At 56.6% G+C, this 17,240-nt stretch overlaps 1 protein-coding gene across 1 annotated transcript in view; it reads right to left on the reverse strand.

The window, feature by feature from the left end:
* Positions 1 to 17,240, reverse strand: part of PPIL2 (peptidylprolyl isomerase like 2) — a 29,091-nt gene that overhangs the window by 2,540 nt on the left and 9,311 nt on the right. The window contains exons 9-16 of the mRNA XM_069100799.1: positions 16,094 to 16,169; positions 14,039 to 14,145; positions 8,165 to 8,254; positions 7,500 to 7,533; positions 3,555 to 3,672; positions 978 to 1,034; positions 724 to 796; positions 83 to 145 (exon numbers count right to left, since the gene is read on the reverse strand). Of these exons, the coding sequence (XP_068956900.1) occupies positions 83 to 145; positions 724 to 796; positions 978 to 1,034; positions 3,555 to 3,672; positions 7,500 to 7,533; positions 8,165 to 8,254; positions 14,039 to 14,145; positions 16,094 to 16,169 (618 nt within the window). The remainder of the gene's footprint in view (positions 1 to 82; positions 146 to 723; positions 797 to 977; positions 1,035 to 3,554; positions 3,673 to 7,499; positions 7,534 to 8,164; positions 8,255 to 14,038; positions 14,146 to 16,093; positions 16,170 to 17,240) is intronic.

Below are 17,240 nucleotides of genomic sequence, written 5' to 3' on the forward strand. Positions count from 1 at the left end.
CGGGTCAGGGCGGAGGCGGGCGGGGACAGGAGATGAGGCGGGGGTGGGCGGGGCCGGGCGGGGCCGACAGGCCAGGCCTCACCTGAGCATCCGCTTCATCATAGGGATCCACGAAGACGGTGGCCGATTCAATTCGAATCTCGTCCTGGGGAAGCAGAGTGAGTGCGGTGATCCCTGCTGAGGCCTGGGCGCGGGGCGGGGCGGGGCCTGGGCGCGGGGCGGGGCCTGGGCCTCCTCCTGGGGCTGAGGCCCGGGCTGGGGGGCCTGCACCACACCCCGGCAGCTCAATGCAGGAGCTGAACAAAGCAGGCGGATATGGGAGCCATCCCCAAGGTGCTAAGGTAAGCTCGGCCAGGCCCTCACTGCAGCTAAGCGTCCTCAAAGCTCTCCCCTCCAGGGCAGCGCAGACCCAAGCTGAGGCTGCTCAGAGCTGCTGCCATTCCCCACGTCACGTGACAAGGGGCCCTAGCAAAGACCCCCACCCCCCACAAACACCTGCTAGAAGGGGAGCTCGGGTGGGAGAAAGCTGGCCCAGAAAAGAGGTGAGGGGGGGATGAGCAGCTCGATGCCCTAGCATTCCACTAGAGAAGCTGCGGCCTGTCCCTGGCCATGGGCTGCCGAGCCGAAGTCAGACCCCAGCCCTGACTCCAAAGAGAGGACCCTTCCCACCACTGCCCAGGCCTGTTGCGGGGGGGACACACAGCCCTGAGGGGTTCCCGCTACCTTGGGCCGGTCAGTTTTGGGGTCACTCTCCACGTTCTCCAAGGCAGTGAGGGTGTCAAAGCCACCAACGACTCTGCAGGGGAAAAGAGGGGAGGCCATGGAGGGCCGGGGAGAAGCGACAGCTACGTGAGGGCCCCACCATAGGCCAGAGAAGACTGGGAGGGGCTGTGGGTCTGAAAGAGGTGCTTACAGAACCAAAGCTCAGGACTGGGTGGGGAGCGCAGACCCTGCCCCCCAGGGTGGACTTCTCTTACCTGCCAAAGACGGTGTGTTTCTTGTCCAGGTAAGCACATGACCGGAAAGTGATAAAGCTAGGGAGAAAAGGCCAACTGTAAGCCTCAGCAGAGAAGTGCCCCCCAGTTGTATAGCCCAGGGGGGGCAGCTCCCCAGGGTGTGGCCTGGAGCAGCCCCCAAACCCCAGGAGTATAGTCGAGTTGCCCCCCAAAGCCCTGGAGGACCCAAGTTCCCAAGGGCATGGGGGGAGAGGGGAACATAGCCCCCCAGGGGCAGAGCCCAGAGTCTCCCCCCCCACCCCCCCCAAGCATGGGAGGCCTGGAGAGGAGGGAGCACAACAGCTATCTTCTGAGAGCCGAAGGAGGCCCGGAGCACAGGGAAGGGGTGGTGGAACCGTCTGGCTCCAGCACTCCCAAGCCCAAGATGGGCCTTTTCACATGGCCAGAAGTGAGGAAGCAGGTGCTCCTGGGGCCTGCCCATGAAAGCCACCACATGGAAGCAGCCCTGGGGGCCCAAGGTCATGCCCGTGCCAGCCTCCCCCGCACCCCCCAGGACATCCTAATTTAGGCATTCTGGGAAAATCCTGCCTCTGACTCATGTATGTCCCCCTCCTGAAGAAGCCACTCTCCACCCCTGGCTGGCTGTGGGCCTCCCTGCCCACTAACAAGAAGGCAGTCTCTACCCTACAGCAGCCGAGGCCGACTTCAGCTCAGTGGGAGGATTTCCAAATGGTGAGAGCAAGACAGAATGGGGCAGGGAGCTTCCCCGATGGATGCTGGGGGCAGGCACCAACGGCCTCTGGAATCAGCCCCCAGTTGTGGGCTCCCCTGGGCCTGCCGGTGTTCCTGTTCCCACTCCCCCAAGGTGGGGCCCGGGAGAATCCTCCAGGATCCCAGGGAAGGTATTCACACCAAAGAGGCAGCTCAGGGCAGGAAGGGCCCTGCTGGCTACAGCCCCAATCTGGAATCCCAGAGCTTGCAGAGCCTCAGGGGCATTTCCATTAAGTGGTCACTGGCCCTTCAACTGCAGCCCAGGGGAGCCCAGGGCCTGCCCTGCCCCCCACGGCCACACAGACCAGGCCCAATCACTCTCCAGCTGCTTCTATCTGGGTGCCACGTGACCGGCCTTCCACAGCCAGGGCTCTCGCCCTCCCATCTTCCTTTCCTTTCTCATTTTCTCTGGAGCTTTGTGGGGTGCCTGGAGACCTTCTGTAGAGGATGGTCAAGGTGGGCATGAGGGGTGAGGATGTGGCTGGAGGTGACTACTCAGAACTTCCTGGTTCTAGTCTGTGGACAGTTCCCATCAGGGCCTTCCAGGGAAAGGGAACATTCCAGGCCCAAGAAAAGAATGAGTTTGAGTAAGATGACTGACTCTGGCAGTGTTCAAAGAGAGCAGAGCTGCCCCATGGAGAGGTCCAAGGGACTATCTGAGGGAGAGCTTGGCCTATAAGGCCACTGCCATCTCGAGCTGGACCAATTGTGAGGCTCAGGCCTGGGCTTTCAGACCTGGTGACCCTGAGCAAGGCCCTGCCTCCCCTCTGCTTCCCTCTGGAGCCAGTGAGGTCTCCCACACTCTCCCTGCCCCATCCATCCCCATGAGATGGTACCACCCTGCTGGGCCCACACAGAACAGGCTTTGTGAATTCACAAACAATCAGGCCTGTATTCCCCACTGATGAGGGCCAAACTGGGACAGGCAGAGAACGTCAGAGCTGGAAGAAACCTTATATCACCTAGGCCAAACCCAAGAGGCCAAGAGGAGGCCAGGCCCCGGGCTACGGGGCTTGAGCAGCTCTAAACCATGAGTCCTCTTTTTCCTGGCCCTGCACTGTACAGGTGGGGAATGGTCACGCTGGGACCATGCTTGGGGGGGTGAGTTGGGAAGAGGAAGCCTGAGGCTGAGAAGGTAAGGGAGAGAAGTGGGGGCTACAGATGGAAAGTGTTTCTGAGGCCTAGCGAATCACCAGTGGGGTCTGGCCACCAACAAAGCCAATGCCACCTCAAAGTGCCTGGAAAGGTGTCTAGGGTCCAGAACATGGGAAACAAGTCCCAGTGCCCTCTTCAAACCCCAGCCAGGGGCTTAGTTAAGAAAGACACCAATGCCGCGCTGTGACCAAGGGAGGGTACCCAGGATGACGGGGGGTCTGGAGCATCAGATGAAGGAACTGGCCACGTTTGGTCTGGAGAAGGGGGTAGCCTGAGGGCAAACCTCAAGTGTCCAATGGGCTGCTGTGTGGAAGAGGGGTGGGCCTTGCTCTGTGGGAGGCCCCAGGAAGCAGAGCCAGAATGATGGGGGACAGCTGATGTACGCCCATTCTAGGAGGAACTTCCTTATAATCATGTCAAATGGACTGCCTCAAGAAGTGGGCTCCCCTGCTCCTGGAGGTCTTTGGGCAGAGGTTAGCAAATCTCATCTGAGAAGTTTACAGGGGATTCTTCTTCAGACAGGCTGGGCCTGAGCACCCTTGAGAGTCCTGCCTGTGACTCAGAGGAAGAAGCAGTACCCCACCCCATTCTGTAGCCCCAGCCATCTTTGGGCAGGGCCAGGAAGATGCCGCCCGCCCCACCCCAGCCGCTGCCCAAAGGCCCAGAACTCACAACTGGGATTTGTTGCAGTTGGGCCCAGAGTTGGCCATGCTGAGGATGCCTCGGCCTGTGTGCGACAGGTTGGGCCGGAATTCATCTCTGAAGGGCTTCCCCCAGTAGGACTCACCCCCTGAAAGGCCAAGAACACAAACACTAAGGCCAGTAAGCCAGGCTGGCCCCAGAGGGAGGGGGCACTGGGGATGGGCCGGGGAGAGGCGGACGGGATGCCAGGCCTCTGCAAAAGCAGGAGCTGCCCAGGAAATCCCCTCTGGCTCCCCATGGGACATGCTTCCCTCCAGACCAGCACCTGGGCCTTCCTTTTACTCTGAGGCCTCGCCAAGAGCTCAGATGCTCAGCCCTGACAGAAGCCACTGCTGGCCTATCCCCCAGCAGGACACGGGGCATGGGGGGGACCTTTAACACCATCATTTGGAGACCCAGAGAGACTGAGGACCTCAGCCCATGCTAGGATCTGAGCAGCCTAATGCTCTCAGCCCACGTGTCCCTATGGCGCCCACAGGGAATTCAATGCCCCAGCCATACCTCTGCCCAGAGCAAGCAGACCACTGCTGGGCCCACATGCTGGGCCGTGGTGGGCTGACCCAGGCAGGGTATGAGCCCTCTGAGCATAGCAATGGCCTATACAATGTGGGAAGGGAAGAGATGGGAAACTGAATCTGGGGACAGAGAGACTGAGCTGGTTTGGCAGGGACAGAGAATGGGGAAGGGCTGCAGAAAAGCAGTAGGGAGCCACTGCAGACTGGAGTGAGACCCACACTCACGAGACTTGTATTGGCAGATGCTTTTTTAAAGTCCTTCCTCACATGCCTTGTTTGCCAGAGGAGGAAACTCAAAGGTCAGATGGCACAGAGAACGGGTCTCAGGGAATGGCCCAAGGGCCCTGATTATGAGGCTCATGGCATTTCTGCTGCTGGGCCAAGGGGCAATGAGAAGGTCTGGCGGGTCACCCCGGGGATGTGCATGGTGGGTGGGTGGAGGGGGGCACCAAGGCAACAAGTATATGCTAATAAGCACCTACTATGTGCCAGGCACGGGGATAAGGCTGGGGAAAGAAAGGAAAAAGATGACTTTTGCCCTCAAGAAGCCCTCGCCTAATAGGCAGAACAGGCCAATAAGCTACAGATAGGACAGGTGAGAGTTAGTCCATAAAACAGCTAGGGGTGCCATAGCACACAGAGCACAGACTCTTTCCTCTTCCTGCCTCAGACACTGCCCAGTGGTGTGACCCTGGCCAAGTCACTTCACCCTGTGTGCCTCAGTTTCCTCATCTGTAAAATGAGCTGGAGAAGGACATGGCACACCTCTGCAGTTCCTCTGCTGAGAAAGCCCCAGATGGGCTCACGGAGAATTGGATGTGACTCCACGCCAATGACACGCACAGGGAAGGCACTGGCATTCAGAGGGGCTGGGGGGCTTCCTGCAGAAGATGGGGCTTGAGCTGGGACTTAAAGGAAGCTGGGGAGGTCAGTGCCTAGATGGGCACAGCCCAAAGTCCTGGCGCCGCTGGGCAGAAGAGTGCTGATGGTGGGAGTGAGGGGTGAGGAGCCTGGGGAGGCAGGAAGGGCTCTGAAGGCTGGAGGATTTCATGGCTGCTCCAGGAGCCACAAGAGCCACTGGTGCATTTCAGGAAAATCCCTCTGGTGGCTGAGGGAAGGATGGACTGGAGGCGGGAGAGACCGGAGGCAGCTCCAGGGGCGAGGTGGTGAGGGCCTGCCCCCATGCGTGGCAGCACCAGAGAGAACAGGGCACACACAAGAAACACCAGTAAGTAGCACCCAGACTGTATGCAGGCCACAGAGCGAGGAGTCGAGGATGAAGCCCAGGAGACCAGGAGGAAGATAGTGTCTCCAACAGCAAGAGGGAAGTTGAGAGTGGGGAGGGTTTGGGGGAGAAACATGTCGAGTCCAATTTTGGACACAAGTTCGGAGTTTAAGACAGGGATGGGACATCCAATTCAAAATGCCAAAATGCAGTTGGAGATGTGAGACTGGGGGTCAAGAGAGGGTTCAGAGAATGTTCTGCAGAGATGATGAGATCACCAAGAGGAAGCATTCATATAGAGGGACACAGAGCTGGGGCCAGGGTCAAGAAGACCCGAATTCCAATCTTATCCCAGATCCTTCTAGCCGAGTGCCACTGGCAAGGTCACTTAACTAGTCCGAAAACTCCGTTTCCTCATTTGTAAGATGGAGACAGTGACGCACCTTCCATGCAGGGTGCGGAGAGGATCAAAAGATCATAAAGCATGTGGAGAGCCCAGGCATCTCCCCGTGGAGACCCATGGGATCACTGGAGACACCCTCAGTTCTGATTCTTTGGTACCAGACTCAGGGAAAAGGAAGGAGCGTCACTGAAGTAAGGGCCTGCTATGTGCTAAGCGCCTTACAAGTCTGGTCTCATCAGACCCTCTCACAGCAGCCACTGAGGGGCGGGAGTCATCTGCCCTTTGCTTCTGAGGACAGCCAAGGAGGTCATGGGCCGTGTCTCTGGATTTAAGTGAGGCAGCCCCACACCCAGTCCTAGGTCTCACCTTCTCTTCCTGACTCATGGGTGTTATCTCTGCATTTAAGTGAGGCAGCCCCACACCCAGTCCTAGGTCTCACCTTCTCTTCCTGACTCATGGGTGGTATCTCTGCATTTAAGTGAGGCAGCCCCACCTTCTCTTCCTGACTCATTAAAGTCCAGGCAGGACAGAAGTCAAGGCGCCAGGTGATGGCCCAGGATGCAGTGGGTGCCCTTGGTCCTTCCATGTGTGACCAAGCACTGAGCCCTCTATGCTGCCTGCCGCTGCCTTTACGGGCCCTCCCACAGGGGGAGGTCTTCGCACACACTCAGGGGTCCGAGGCCCATCGTTTCCCTCCATCTGAAGTGTCTGCCGTGGCAGTTTACCGGGTGTGGCCACTGTGCATGCTATGGGCTTCTTGGAGCCAGAGGCGCTGGTCCTTCTTAACACCCCAGAGACCCCAAATACCTGAGAGATCGAGACGACTATGATCCCCATTTATAGATAGGGAAACAGGTAAGTAGAGGTGAATGACCTGCCTAGTCACACAACTAGTGTTTGAGACTGGGTAAATAATAACAATAACTAGCATTTAAATAGCACTCCCTGCGCGCTAAGGGCGCTACAATCACAACCTCACTGGGGCCTCACCACCCTGGGAGGTCCATGCCATGTATCCTCATTTTGCAGATGAGGAAACTGAGGCCAACAGTGGCTAAGTCATGCTAGGGGTCCTGACAAGTGTCTGAGGCAGGATGTGAACTCGGGTCTTCCTGAGCCCAGGCCCAGCACTGTCCTGTGGCAGCCCCAGCTGTCTCCCTGGACATGACCCCTCACCAGGGCTCATAGCATCCCATTTTTAAGAGTCTGGCCCGCCCCAAAGCAGGAACATGCCCCCTTCTAGCTGGGCTGCCTTCCGAGGCAGCCCACAACGCCCTGGGCCAGCTCTCCTTGGGGAAAAGGTTTTCTGCCCTCTAGTCTAGGGCAGAGGGATGAGAAGCCTCAATGGTTCTGGGGTTCTGCAGCTGGAGCCTCCAGCCTGGCTACCGCAAACACAGGCTCCAGTTGCATCCCTGACTGCACCCTGTGCAGCCCCTGGGCCACTACTTGGCTCCATGCTTTCCCACCCCGTTCCTGGTTCTATTCTGACCCAGACTGCTCCCTCTGGCTGGCTGCCCAGAGCGCCCACCAAGGTCTGATCCCCGGCCAGCTCTGCCATGACAGGCATGGATCTGACTTTACAGCCCGGGGTGGCTGCCTCAGGTCATCAGGGACAGCGCCATGGAGACGAGGTGGCCCGCTAGCCCACTCCACAGGGCCTGGCCATGCAAAGCAGCAATTCCTGCACACCAGACTGGGCCCCAGTGGCTGCTGGACTGAAGCTGGGCTCTGTGAAAGCACTGAGCCCTGAAGAAATGACTGAGGACACTTACCTGTCCCTGTGCCAGTTGGGTCCCCGCCCTGGATCTAGAGAGAAGGGAACACATTGTCAGGAGATGAAGCCAGGGCTCAGCACTGACACAGGCCCTGCCTTCAGGAGGCTTCCGTTCTCCCTGGGGAGGAATACAATCTCTGTGTTGTCCTGGATGTTTGCAGAGAGCCAAGGCCAAGGCCATTCGAAAGGGGACAGGAGGCATCATGTCCTCCTGAGTCCCCTCATCTCACCAGGTCCAGCCGAAAGGGACCTCAGAAGCCTGAGTCCTCCCACACCCAGCCCCCACCTCCATTTTACAGATGGAGAAACTGAGGCCTAGACAGGGACAACAACACGGCCACGGTCACCCAGCTTCAGGTATCGGGGCTGAGGACAGAACACTCCAAGCTGTGTCCTTGCCTACACCATCAGCCATCTTTCCCCTGCTTCCCACATAAAGGCCAGGAGAAGGATCTATTAGCATCCTAAGAATGACTGAGGCTTAATGAGTCACAGACTCATTCCCCCAACTCAGGCAGATGAGCGGAAAGAACCCTCCCACTGGACAAACAGGGAGAGTGAGGCCCAGAGGGGACCTGGGGAGCCCTGAATGGAGGCCAAGAGCCCTTGCGGAATAACGGCCAGAGGAGCCGCCCTCCTTGTCCCCGACTCAGCAATACTCACCACAAAGTTTCGAATGGACCTGTGGAAGATGGTCCCATTGTAGTAATTCTTCTTGCAGAGCTTGATGAAGTTTTCACACGTTTTGGGAGTCTACAAACAAACCAGACATCTCCCGCTGAGTGTGGGCGTCAGAGCTCCAGACTCCCCGGGGTTCCAAGGTTCCCCACACACTTTCTGCTCCAAATTGTCCTGGGAGGGCAGGACACGGGCTGTCACCCCCATGTTACAGAAGAGAAAACTGAGACCCAACTCCGGGAAAGCCCTTGGTGCAAGAGTCCAGGGGCTGGAGTTTGAATCTGATCTCTGAGACGCTGCTATTTGTGTGACCCTGAGCAAGTCACTCTCTGAGTTCCTCATCTATAAAATGAGGGGTCCGCCCTAAAGAAATGGAGGGCTAGACTGGGAGTCGAGGAGACATGAGTTCAAATCCTCCTCCAATGCTAGCTGCATCACCTTGGGCTAATTACTTTACCTCTTGTGGGCCTCTGCAGCCCACGAGGGCGGGGCTCATGAGCTCTAAGTATCTTGGGCTCTCAGACCTTAACTAACCAGGATTCACCTCTAGCTCTCCTCCCACTCAGGTCGCCCAGCCCACTCCAACGATGCAGGGCTCCCCACCCATCACACCAACCCTGTTCCCTTCTGAGCAAATCAAAGAGATGGCCAGTATTTGGGAGGATTGCTATTTTCTGAAGACCCCATCACGAGAAAACACTGAGATCATGGGGACTGGGGGCTTGAAGGTTTTCCTCTGCTATTAAAACATGACTTTCCACTAACTAGAAAAAGGGCTGAGGGCTCCCCTTCCTAAGCCCAGAGAATTAGTCCTTCCTTTGTAGCGGGGTGGACACTGGCAGTCAAGCTGGGGACGTGCCAGCCCAGGGCTCCTTCTGCCCACAGCTGCTGGGAGCAGAGGGCAAATCGGCAGCTGGATCCCACAATCACAATGCCTGTAATTCCTGTTCTATACAATGCCCTTCCTTAGACAAAAGCAGCAAGGCACCCAGCACACATTGCTGGTGGGGCAGAGGCACACTGACCCTCCTGGATCCCCACTGGGATGTATGCCAGCCAAGGGACCTCCCCAGCCTCCCCAGCCTTTAACCAAGCAACTCAGGACTGACCAAGCGCCTACTGTGTGTTGGCCTGTGCTAGTGGCAAAAACGAAACCGTCTGCTTGCCTTCAAGGACAGAATAAGCATCGATTACACACCTACAATGTGCCAGGCTCTGTGCTAAGCACTAGCGATACAAAGCAGGGCCAAAGACAGTCCCTGCCCTCAAGGAGCTCAAAGTCTAACAGACACCTAAGTATATACAAGAAAAATTTAAGGGAATCACAGAGGGAGGGCACTAGGAACTCGCGGGTAATTGGGGGGTTTTGTACTGAAGAAGGTGCTTGAGCCGAGTCCTGAGGGAAGCAGGAACTGACAGGAGACCAAGGGGATGGCCAGGGCGAGGAGCTCAAAGACAGGAAGCAATTCTACAGAGCTGCCCTTAGTGCGGTGCAGAGGCCGGACGCGGGGTGGCTGCCCTGGGGGGCGGGTACAGCAGGTAAGTGTCTGGCAGAGGGATAGGCGGATGGAGGGAGAGCCTGAGGTGTGCACCGATCGATGCACCTGGGAGACGAAGCGTGACCCAACACGGCAGCAGAGAGAGAAAGGATGAGAAGCAGGGAAAGATTCAGAGGAACTGAATGTGAGCAGAAAGGTCACGGAAGGACTCCCAACTGAGCGGCAGAAAAGCAGTGAAGTCTCAGAGGAGGGAGGATGAGACAGGCCCCCGGGCCCAGGGCAGGGCAGGACCCTTCGGACTTTCTCTGAAATGTGTATCTAATGATGGAAAGACAGACAGCATCAACAGTATGTTTTGTGAAAAGAAAACTACAGAAAAGGCTGGAGCAGGAGGCGAAGAGCCGCCTGGGCCTCAGCTCCCTCCTTGAAGGTCCTGCCCACTCTGTCGTCTCCTCAGGTCCTTCCCAGGCCAGACAGTCTGTGCCCGGTGATCTGAAGGCCTGTTCCAGCTCCGCCTCAGGCCCGTGCCAGGGGACTGTTGGCAGCTCACAGAGAGCCCTCGTCCACCATATGGTGAAGCAGAGCTCAAGCCTTGGACCCGGGCCAGGTAACAGTGAAGGCCATCCTCCAGGGCTGTTCCCATGGCAGCCCCAGGCACTGAGGCAGGTGCTTGGTTGCCAAGTAACCCCAGCTCCCGCTTCCCTCCTGTGTCCCGCTGCTGTGTAACGGGAGGGGCTGCTGGGCCGCCTGCAGGGAGAATGTGGTTCTTACCCACCCGTCCCTCAACACGCAACCAGAAGCCTTGAGACTAGACCCTGCTGGGGCATGTGTCTACAAGGCGGTCTGCAAACATGCCCTCCCTGGAGTTCCACAACAGGGAGGTCCGAGGGGTAACGTTCTCCCAACTTTGCAGATGAAGAAAGAGGATTAGAGAGGGGAAGTAGCTGGCCCAAGATTCCACAGGTGGCATCTGAAGTGGGAGTTGAACCCAGGGCCACACTTGGCATCACAATACTCTGCTACCTTTCATCTAGACTTCACACTCAATAGTTCAAGGACCTCCTCCTTCTAGGACTAGGCTCCAAGACCCAGGGGGCGCTGGCCACTGCACCAGGAGCTGTGTGCCCACACATCAGGCCCTTCACTTCCTCAGCTGTAAAATGGGGTTGCTGTAAAGTCTACATACCCTAACAGGCAAGCTTTTCCTGCACCCCACCCCACACTCTACAGGAAAGGCTGACTCTTTTAATGTTTTGTGTCTGACATTCATTTGGGATAAACAGAATCTTGTTCATTTTAGCCAATGATTCTTGCCTTTCAAGATTTTTGTGGATTCCAATTGTCTTCCAAGGTTGTAGCCATCCCTCTCCATAGCATGCCAGCCAGTGATCTGATGAGCCTACCATCTGGGACGCTGCCCAAGGCACTGACAAAGGCTACACCTGCGCTGGGCCCAGCCTCCCTCCAGCCTCCTGACTCCATTCTGTTCCCCTGAGCCCTGGCCACCAGGATCCTGACAGACTCTCCCAGGTTCCTCACAGAACTCTCAGAACCCAGAAGAGCAGATGCCAGAGTCCCCTCCCTTCTCCTTCTGACAAGGAGCCTGGACCGGCGGCTCTTACAGAATATGAAGTCCTTGTTTGATGGGCACAAACCATCCGTTTAGTGTGTCCTGGGATTCTACCAGGAATCAAAGTCAAACCATGTTTCAAAGAATATACTGCCATCCCCTGTTCTCAGGCCCTTCCCAGTCCCCCCAGTCTGACATTCCCTGTTCCACCATCCTTCAAGCTCCAACATTCCTCCCAGCTCTGACCTGCCATGTTCTAACATCCTTTCCAGAGCTATGAACCTGTGATTCTCCATTTCGAGCCTAAGGGCATCGAGGAGAATCTTGGTGCCTGGCCTGGTCCTTTAAGCTCTTCCCATGTAACTTGGGGAAGGCTCCTGTTCTTCCTCCCCACTGTTCTGGAGGGATGTGTGCCAGTCCTAGGGTGAGTGGAGCTCACTAGCTTTCGCAAGGATAGACAAGTCAGAAATAGCAGAAGCGCCTCCTCCATCCATCTGTATCTGGTCGCATGACATCACCACCAGATGGTAGCCCCATCCCCCTCCTTGCTGGGAGGGAACCAAGGCAGGAAAGACAAATCCCACCTTTATCTAACTTAGGAAGCTTCGGTCCACACAGACCAGGTCAAGCTGCGATGCTTGATGGCCAACATGAAAGCAAAGGCTGCTTTCCTGAAGCCCCTTTAAAGTCCCCCTACCCAGCAGGAGTTTACAGTTTAACAGGAGGGATGAAACACACACTCTGATTAATGTTTACTGGCTGAAAATATGAAAAGTCTGTAAGCCAGGAGGTAAGTGTCCTGAGATCAAATGACGAAGAAACCACTTCCGTCACGCCGAGAGAGATCAAGGAAGCTTTAGAAGGGCAATGGGGAGATGAGACCTCAAAGCTCTGCCCCTCAAATGCATGCTACAGTTGCACCGGGTGTCCTTGGGAGCAGGGACGGTACCAAGAGCCCAGGGCTGGCAGCCAGGAGGTGCCCCCTGGGAGGCCTGCCTTGGCTCCCCCCACATTCTGGGCCTCAAGACTCAGGTCTGTCCAGGAAACGGGTCCAAGCTCTGTCCTCCGCCTGCCATCCTGTGGCTGACTGAGTAAGGAGCCCTGGAGAGCAGGAGACAAAGTCAGGAAACAGAGGAAAGAGAACAGGGGGCCACCTACTCCCCCAGGCAGCCATTCTGGTCAGGCACAAGGAGCTCCAGCTCAAACATCTTGGAGCTGGGTCATCAGGGACCCAGAGATGCCCAGGACCCTAGAGAGATCCAGGGAAGAAGAAGGGACCTACAGGCACAGAGATTTTTGTGGTGGCAAAGAACTAGAAAGTAGAGGGGTGCCCATCAACAGGGGTATGACTGAAAGTATCACATGGGAAGAGAATGGAAAACTTATGCCTCAAGAAATGAAGAAAGGCACTGTCTCAGAGAAACCTAGGAAGACCTGTATGAACTGATGTGGTGAAATGAACAGAACCAGGACTTCTATGACAACCACAAAAACTCAGGAGCTCTACTGATGGCAATGACCAGCCACGATGCACGAAGGCCCGTGATGAAGCCTGCTGCCCTCTCCTGACGGGCAGAGAATGGGACAGCCATCTGTGAGAGAAAACAGACTTTTGTTCATTAAAAAAATAAAATTAAACTAGGGGAAAAAAAGCCACCTCTTCACGGTAATCCTTAAGAAGCCAAGTGACTTTGGAAAGGCCTTGTCCAGGGCCATCCACAAATGGACAAAGTGCCGACAAGTCCCCAGTGTGCGTGTGCAGGAGCTGCAGAGGGCCTGAGTCTGGGCCTGGCCTTTCACTCCGTAGCTGAACGGCCTTGGGGAAGACACTTCTCTCTCTGCATCCATCTCATAATCTCCAAAACGGAGACAGAAAGACCTGTCTTACCTATCTCACAGGGCTGTGGAGAGAAAAGGGGTTTGGAAACTGGAGCTTCCTATCTGCTCTCCCAAAGAGGGGCAAAGCTGCTGCTGGGCTTCTTAGGGGAGAATGAGGGCCAAAGCAGGGGAGGTGGCAGCGACAGTGAAAGGAGCCCCCAGACACATCCCAAGGACAGCCAACAGGCAGCGGGCACACCCTCTTCCTGGGAAGGTCATACCAGATGTGCAATGGGGCCCATCTGGAGCCAGTAGGAAAAGCCAAAGAGAGTAACCCTGGCTCTCTGTGGCCCAGTGCTAGAGGATGTCTTGGGGATTCCAGAAATGTAGCAGAAACAGAGCTTGGAGACCCAGGCTTATGCCAACACTGCCCCAGGCCACTGGCCTCTAGGTTTCCTATGAAAGCCACCACCAGATAACCCTAATGCTCTCCGATCGGGAAAAGCTTAAGGTTGATCTCTTTTGGAAACAGGCTGAGACTGTGGGAATCCAGGGCTCAGCCAGAGGTCCAGGGAAGGACATGCTAAAGCCGGGCTTCTAAGGGAGGCCTGGGCACTGGGCACATATGTCCCAACCTACTGGTCAGCAGGCTTCTTTCCCCTGCCATGTACACATGACGTAGATCTGACCAGTGCAGAGTCCAGGCACGACAGGCCCATTTTCTTCTGCCCCCAAGAAAGATCTGGAGGTCAAAGGTCCATCCTAGGCAAGCATTTTAAGAAAACCACCAGCATCCAGGCATTCTGAATCTCCTCTAACTTGTCTAGGTCTCTCCTAAAATACGGCAGCCAGAAAACAGCCTCCCTGGAGATTCTGCAGCTGCTGGGCCGCATCAAGGTGCCTGTTCCTCCCCAGCTCAGATACCAGGGCTGTGGCTGCCTCTGGGCACAGGTGGAAGGCTGGCACACCTACCATGTCACAGTGCAGCTCCAGGTTCAGGTCCCCCTTGTTGGTGTGCAGCCGGACATAACCCTTCTTCTTCACGAAGCGGTAGCGGACGACATCATCATCAATGGCAGCTGTCTCAAGGAAAAGGCCCAATTAGGGACTGCTGAGGATGCGTCTGGGCCACTCTGGATACCAGGAGCAACCCAAAGCAAGTCCCAAGGCCTGGGATGGAGGAACTGCTTCCCCTCTGATCCCAGCCCAGAGCCCTAGAGTTAGCTTCTAGCCCTGCCCTAAGGAGTGCCCTCCCCAGCAAGGGGCCGTGCAGCCAAGGTGGGGGCAGGCCTACCATGCAGACCCAGCCCTGCCTTCCTCTAACTCCCTCCCCTACTCCTAGAGCCACGTATCCCTCTTCCCCCGCAGACGGCCTGGTCACATCCCTGGAGTCGTTTCCCCAGGCTAAAAGTCTCTGCTCCTCCAAGGGCCTTGTAACTAATGTATGGATGGGGTCACACAAGCCAGAGGAGCTGTGCGCGCCACAGCACACTTCTATTAGAAGGGTCCAGGATGTCTGAGCTAGAAGAGCTCACATCACTCTGGAGGAATTGGGAGTAACTCAGCCTGAATAAATAGGGGCAGGCCAGCAAAGGAAAGCCCACACCTTCCCTCCCAAGGCCACTCTGGCCACTCTCAGACAGCCCAGCTAAAAGTCCGACAGTAAAGGGCTCAGGCTCCATCAAGGGACCACTGCCCCCCACATGATCCTGATCCTTTACAGAGAGGACAGAGAAGCCAGACTGGCCTCCTGCAGAAAGCCTACCCACCAGGAGATGAGCCACCCTGCCCCCCTTGCCTTGGCTACTCTTCTGTTGAGCAGGGGCGACAGAGCCGGGGAAATGCCAGGCTCAGAGCCTGAGACACAGTCTAGGGGTGGGAGAGGGACAGGCATGTGGATGTGTGCATGTGCGTGTGCATGTGGATTGTGTGTACACCCACGCACACATCTCTGTGTAGATGAGAAATATGGACATTTCTTTGGCCTAGGGGCACAGGTCAGATGTGCAGTAGCTCAGGGCTGCTGCTGGAAGCCTGGAAAAACCTGTGATGGGGGTTCAGGAGACACAGCCCCAGAACTACATGTAGCCTGGGAAAAGTCACTGCCTATCTCCAGGCTTCAAGAGGACTGGATTATCCCCTGTTCTCAGGCCCTTCCTATCTCTGACATCCCCTGTTCTTAGGCCCCTCCCAGCCCTGACATCCCCTTCTCAGGCCCCTCCTGTGTTCCGGATCAAAAGGAGGCATGTTTCTGGTAGACCTACACCTATGCTGAATGTGGGGCAGTGGCACACAATCAAACGAGTCTCAGGCAGCTGCCACTCTGCGGATACACAACCTTAGGCAACTGCTCTCCCCTCTCTGGGCCTCCGTTTCCATTCTCCATGAGTGACCTGCAGCAGCAGGACAGGGTCAGGGATAAGCCTTTCTGTCAGTGCCTCTGCCCAGAGACAGAAGGGGAAGTATGGGGGAGCTGAAGGGAAGCTGATGAGGAAAGATGAGCTTCCTGCCCACAGGGAGACCCTGGGAGCCAGAGGGGGACAAACACCAAGGGAGGCAATAGGAATACAAAGGGGGCGAAACCCCAAACAACCCTGGCCTTAGAGAGCTTATGTTCTATAGGGTCGGGGCCAGGACCAGGGGAAAGTCAGAGCCCATGTTCTCTGATAAGAAAACACAAAACACACAGCTTTTAGCTGGGCCGTCTGAGAGCGGCCTCAGGAGGGAAGGCGTGGGCTCCCTTTGCTGGCCCGCCCCTATTTGTTCAGCCCACTTCTGGACAGGTCTCATGGGCAGCTGCTGTTTTTATGCCAAACCAGTCCGGTTTATCCACGTTCCCACAACCGACGCTACAGGACAGAGAGTGTGGCCCCCTCCAGCTTCCCCCAGTCGCCTAATAAACACTTCTCAGCAGCCACGAGGGGCTGGGCACTGGGCCAGTCTCCAGGTGTCTGCTGCCCCTCCCCTCTGGCCCCTGTGGGCTTTAGGGAGGCCTCAGGCTCACTCCTGCAGAGTTTATGCACCCACCTGCTTCATGGGTTGTTTCGGGCACCATGGCTGTGGAGGTGAAGGAGGCGCTGACTTTCCCAGTGGAATAATGGGCCTGGAGGAAAGAGAAACACAGGCAGGGTCACCAAGAGACCCTGACAACCCCATGTGACCGATGCAAGCTGGTCGCTGGCCCCAGAGCAGCAAGCGCTTTGTGGACTATCTGCATGGGCAGGAGCAGGAGCCCTGGCTGAGCCCAGCGTGGTCGGCGCCTCACCTGCCTCACACTGAGCCTCAGCCTCCATCTGTGAAATGGGCAGGCCAATTCCACCACTTCCAATGAATGAGTTATGACTCCACCCTGCTCCCAGGCTGCCAGAAGGGCTGGGCAGGAAGGCCCGCCCACCCGAAGTCCACAGGCGGCCGGGAACCCTGCGCTCCTTCACCAAGGTGCACATCATAAGACACATGCAGCCCAGTGGACGGAAGCCAAACTCTGAACAAAGAGATGGGATTACCTGGGGACGGGCTCAATGGTTTGGAAGAACATCTGTTAAAATTCTGCACAACTAAATATAAGCAAAGTACATGGGAAATCATAGAAGCAGGAAGCCTCTACGGCAACCCTTTGTGAGCTTTGATGACCCCACGGCTCCTTCCTGCTAAGCCTTCAAATGTCTGCGAGGAACCAACCCAGAGAGGAGAGAGAAGCCCTCTGTGGTGGCCGGGAGGGGGTCAGTGAACACAGGGCCAGGGCAGAAAAAGGAACATGGATGACTGTGAAGGCACGGCTGCCTCCTCCCTGGCAAAGGCCTTGAACATGAGGACAGCTGCTAGGCCCGCCCCGTGGCCCCACCATGCCCAAGGCCAGCATGCTCTGCCCAAGGGCTACAAGCACTGAAAAAATCAGGACGCCTTGAGCCCATCGTGCAGCACTGACGAGGGGTCCACAGATCTTTAGGCTGCATTGTATAAAATGAAGAAATGTCAGAAACAGCTCCTGCACCTGTCAGCTGCTAGAAAACTAAAACTATGAGGGCAATGAAGAACAGAGAACAAGGTTTCAGGAAGTAACAGTGAGAAGAAGGTGGGCCTGAAGGGCAGAGTGGGACAATGGGCAGAGTGGGCAGACAGCAGAGCGGGGCAGAGGGCTGAGCAGGGCAGAGAGCAGAGCGGGGCGGAGGGC

This window comes from Petaurus breviceps, unplaced genomic scaffold (assembly GCF_028583685.1).
Source record: "Petaurus breviceps papuanus isolate PSGF00001 unplaced genomic scaffold, PetGlider_PUasm1.0 428, whole genome shotgun sequence".
In the NCBI taxonomy this organism is placed as follows: Eukaryota; Metazoa; Chordata; class Mammalia; order Diprotodontia; family Petauridae; genus Petaurus; species Petaurus breviceps.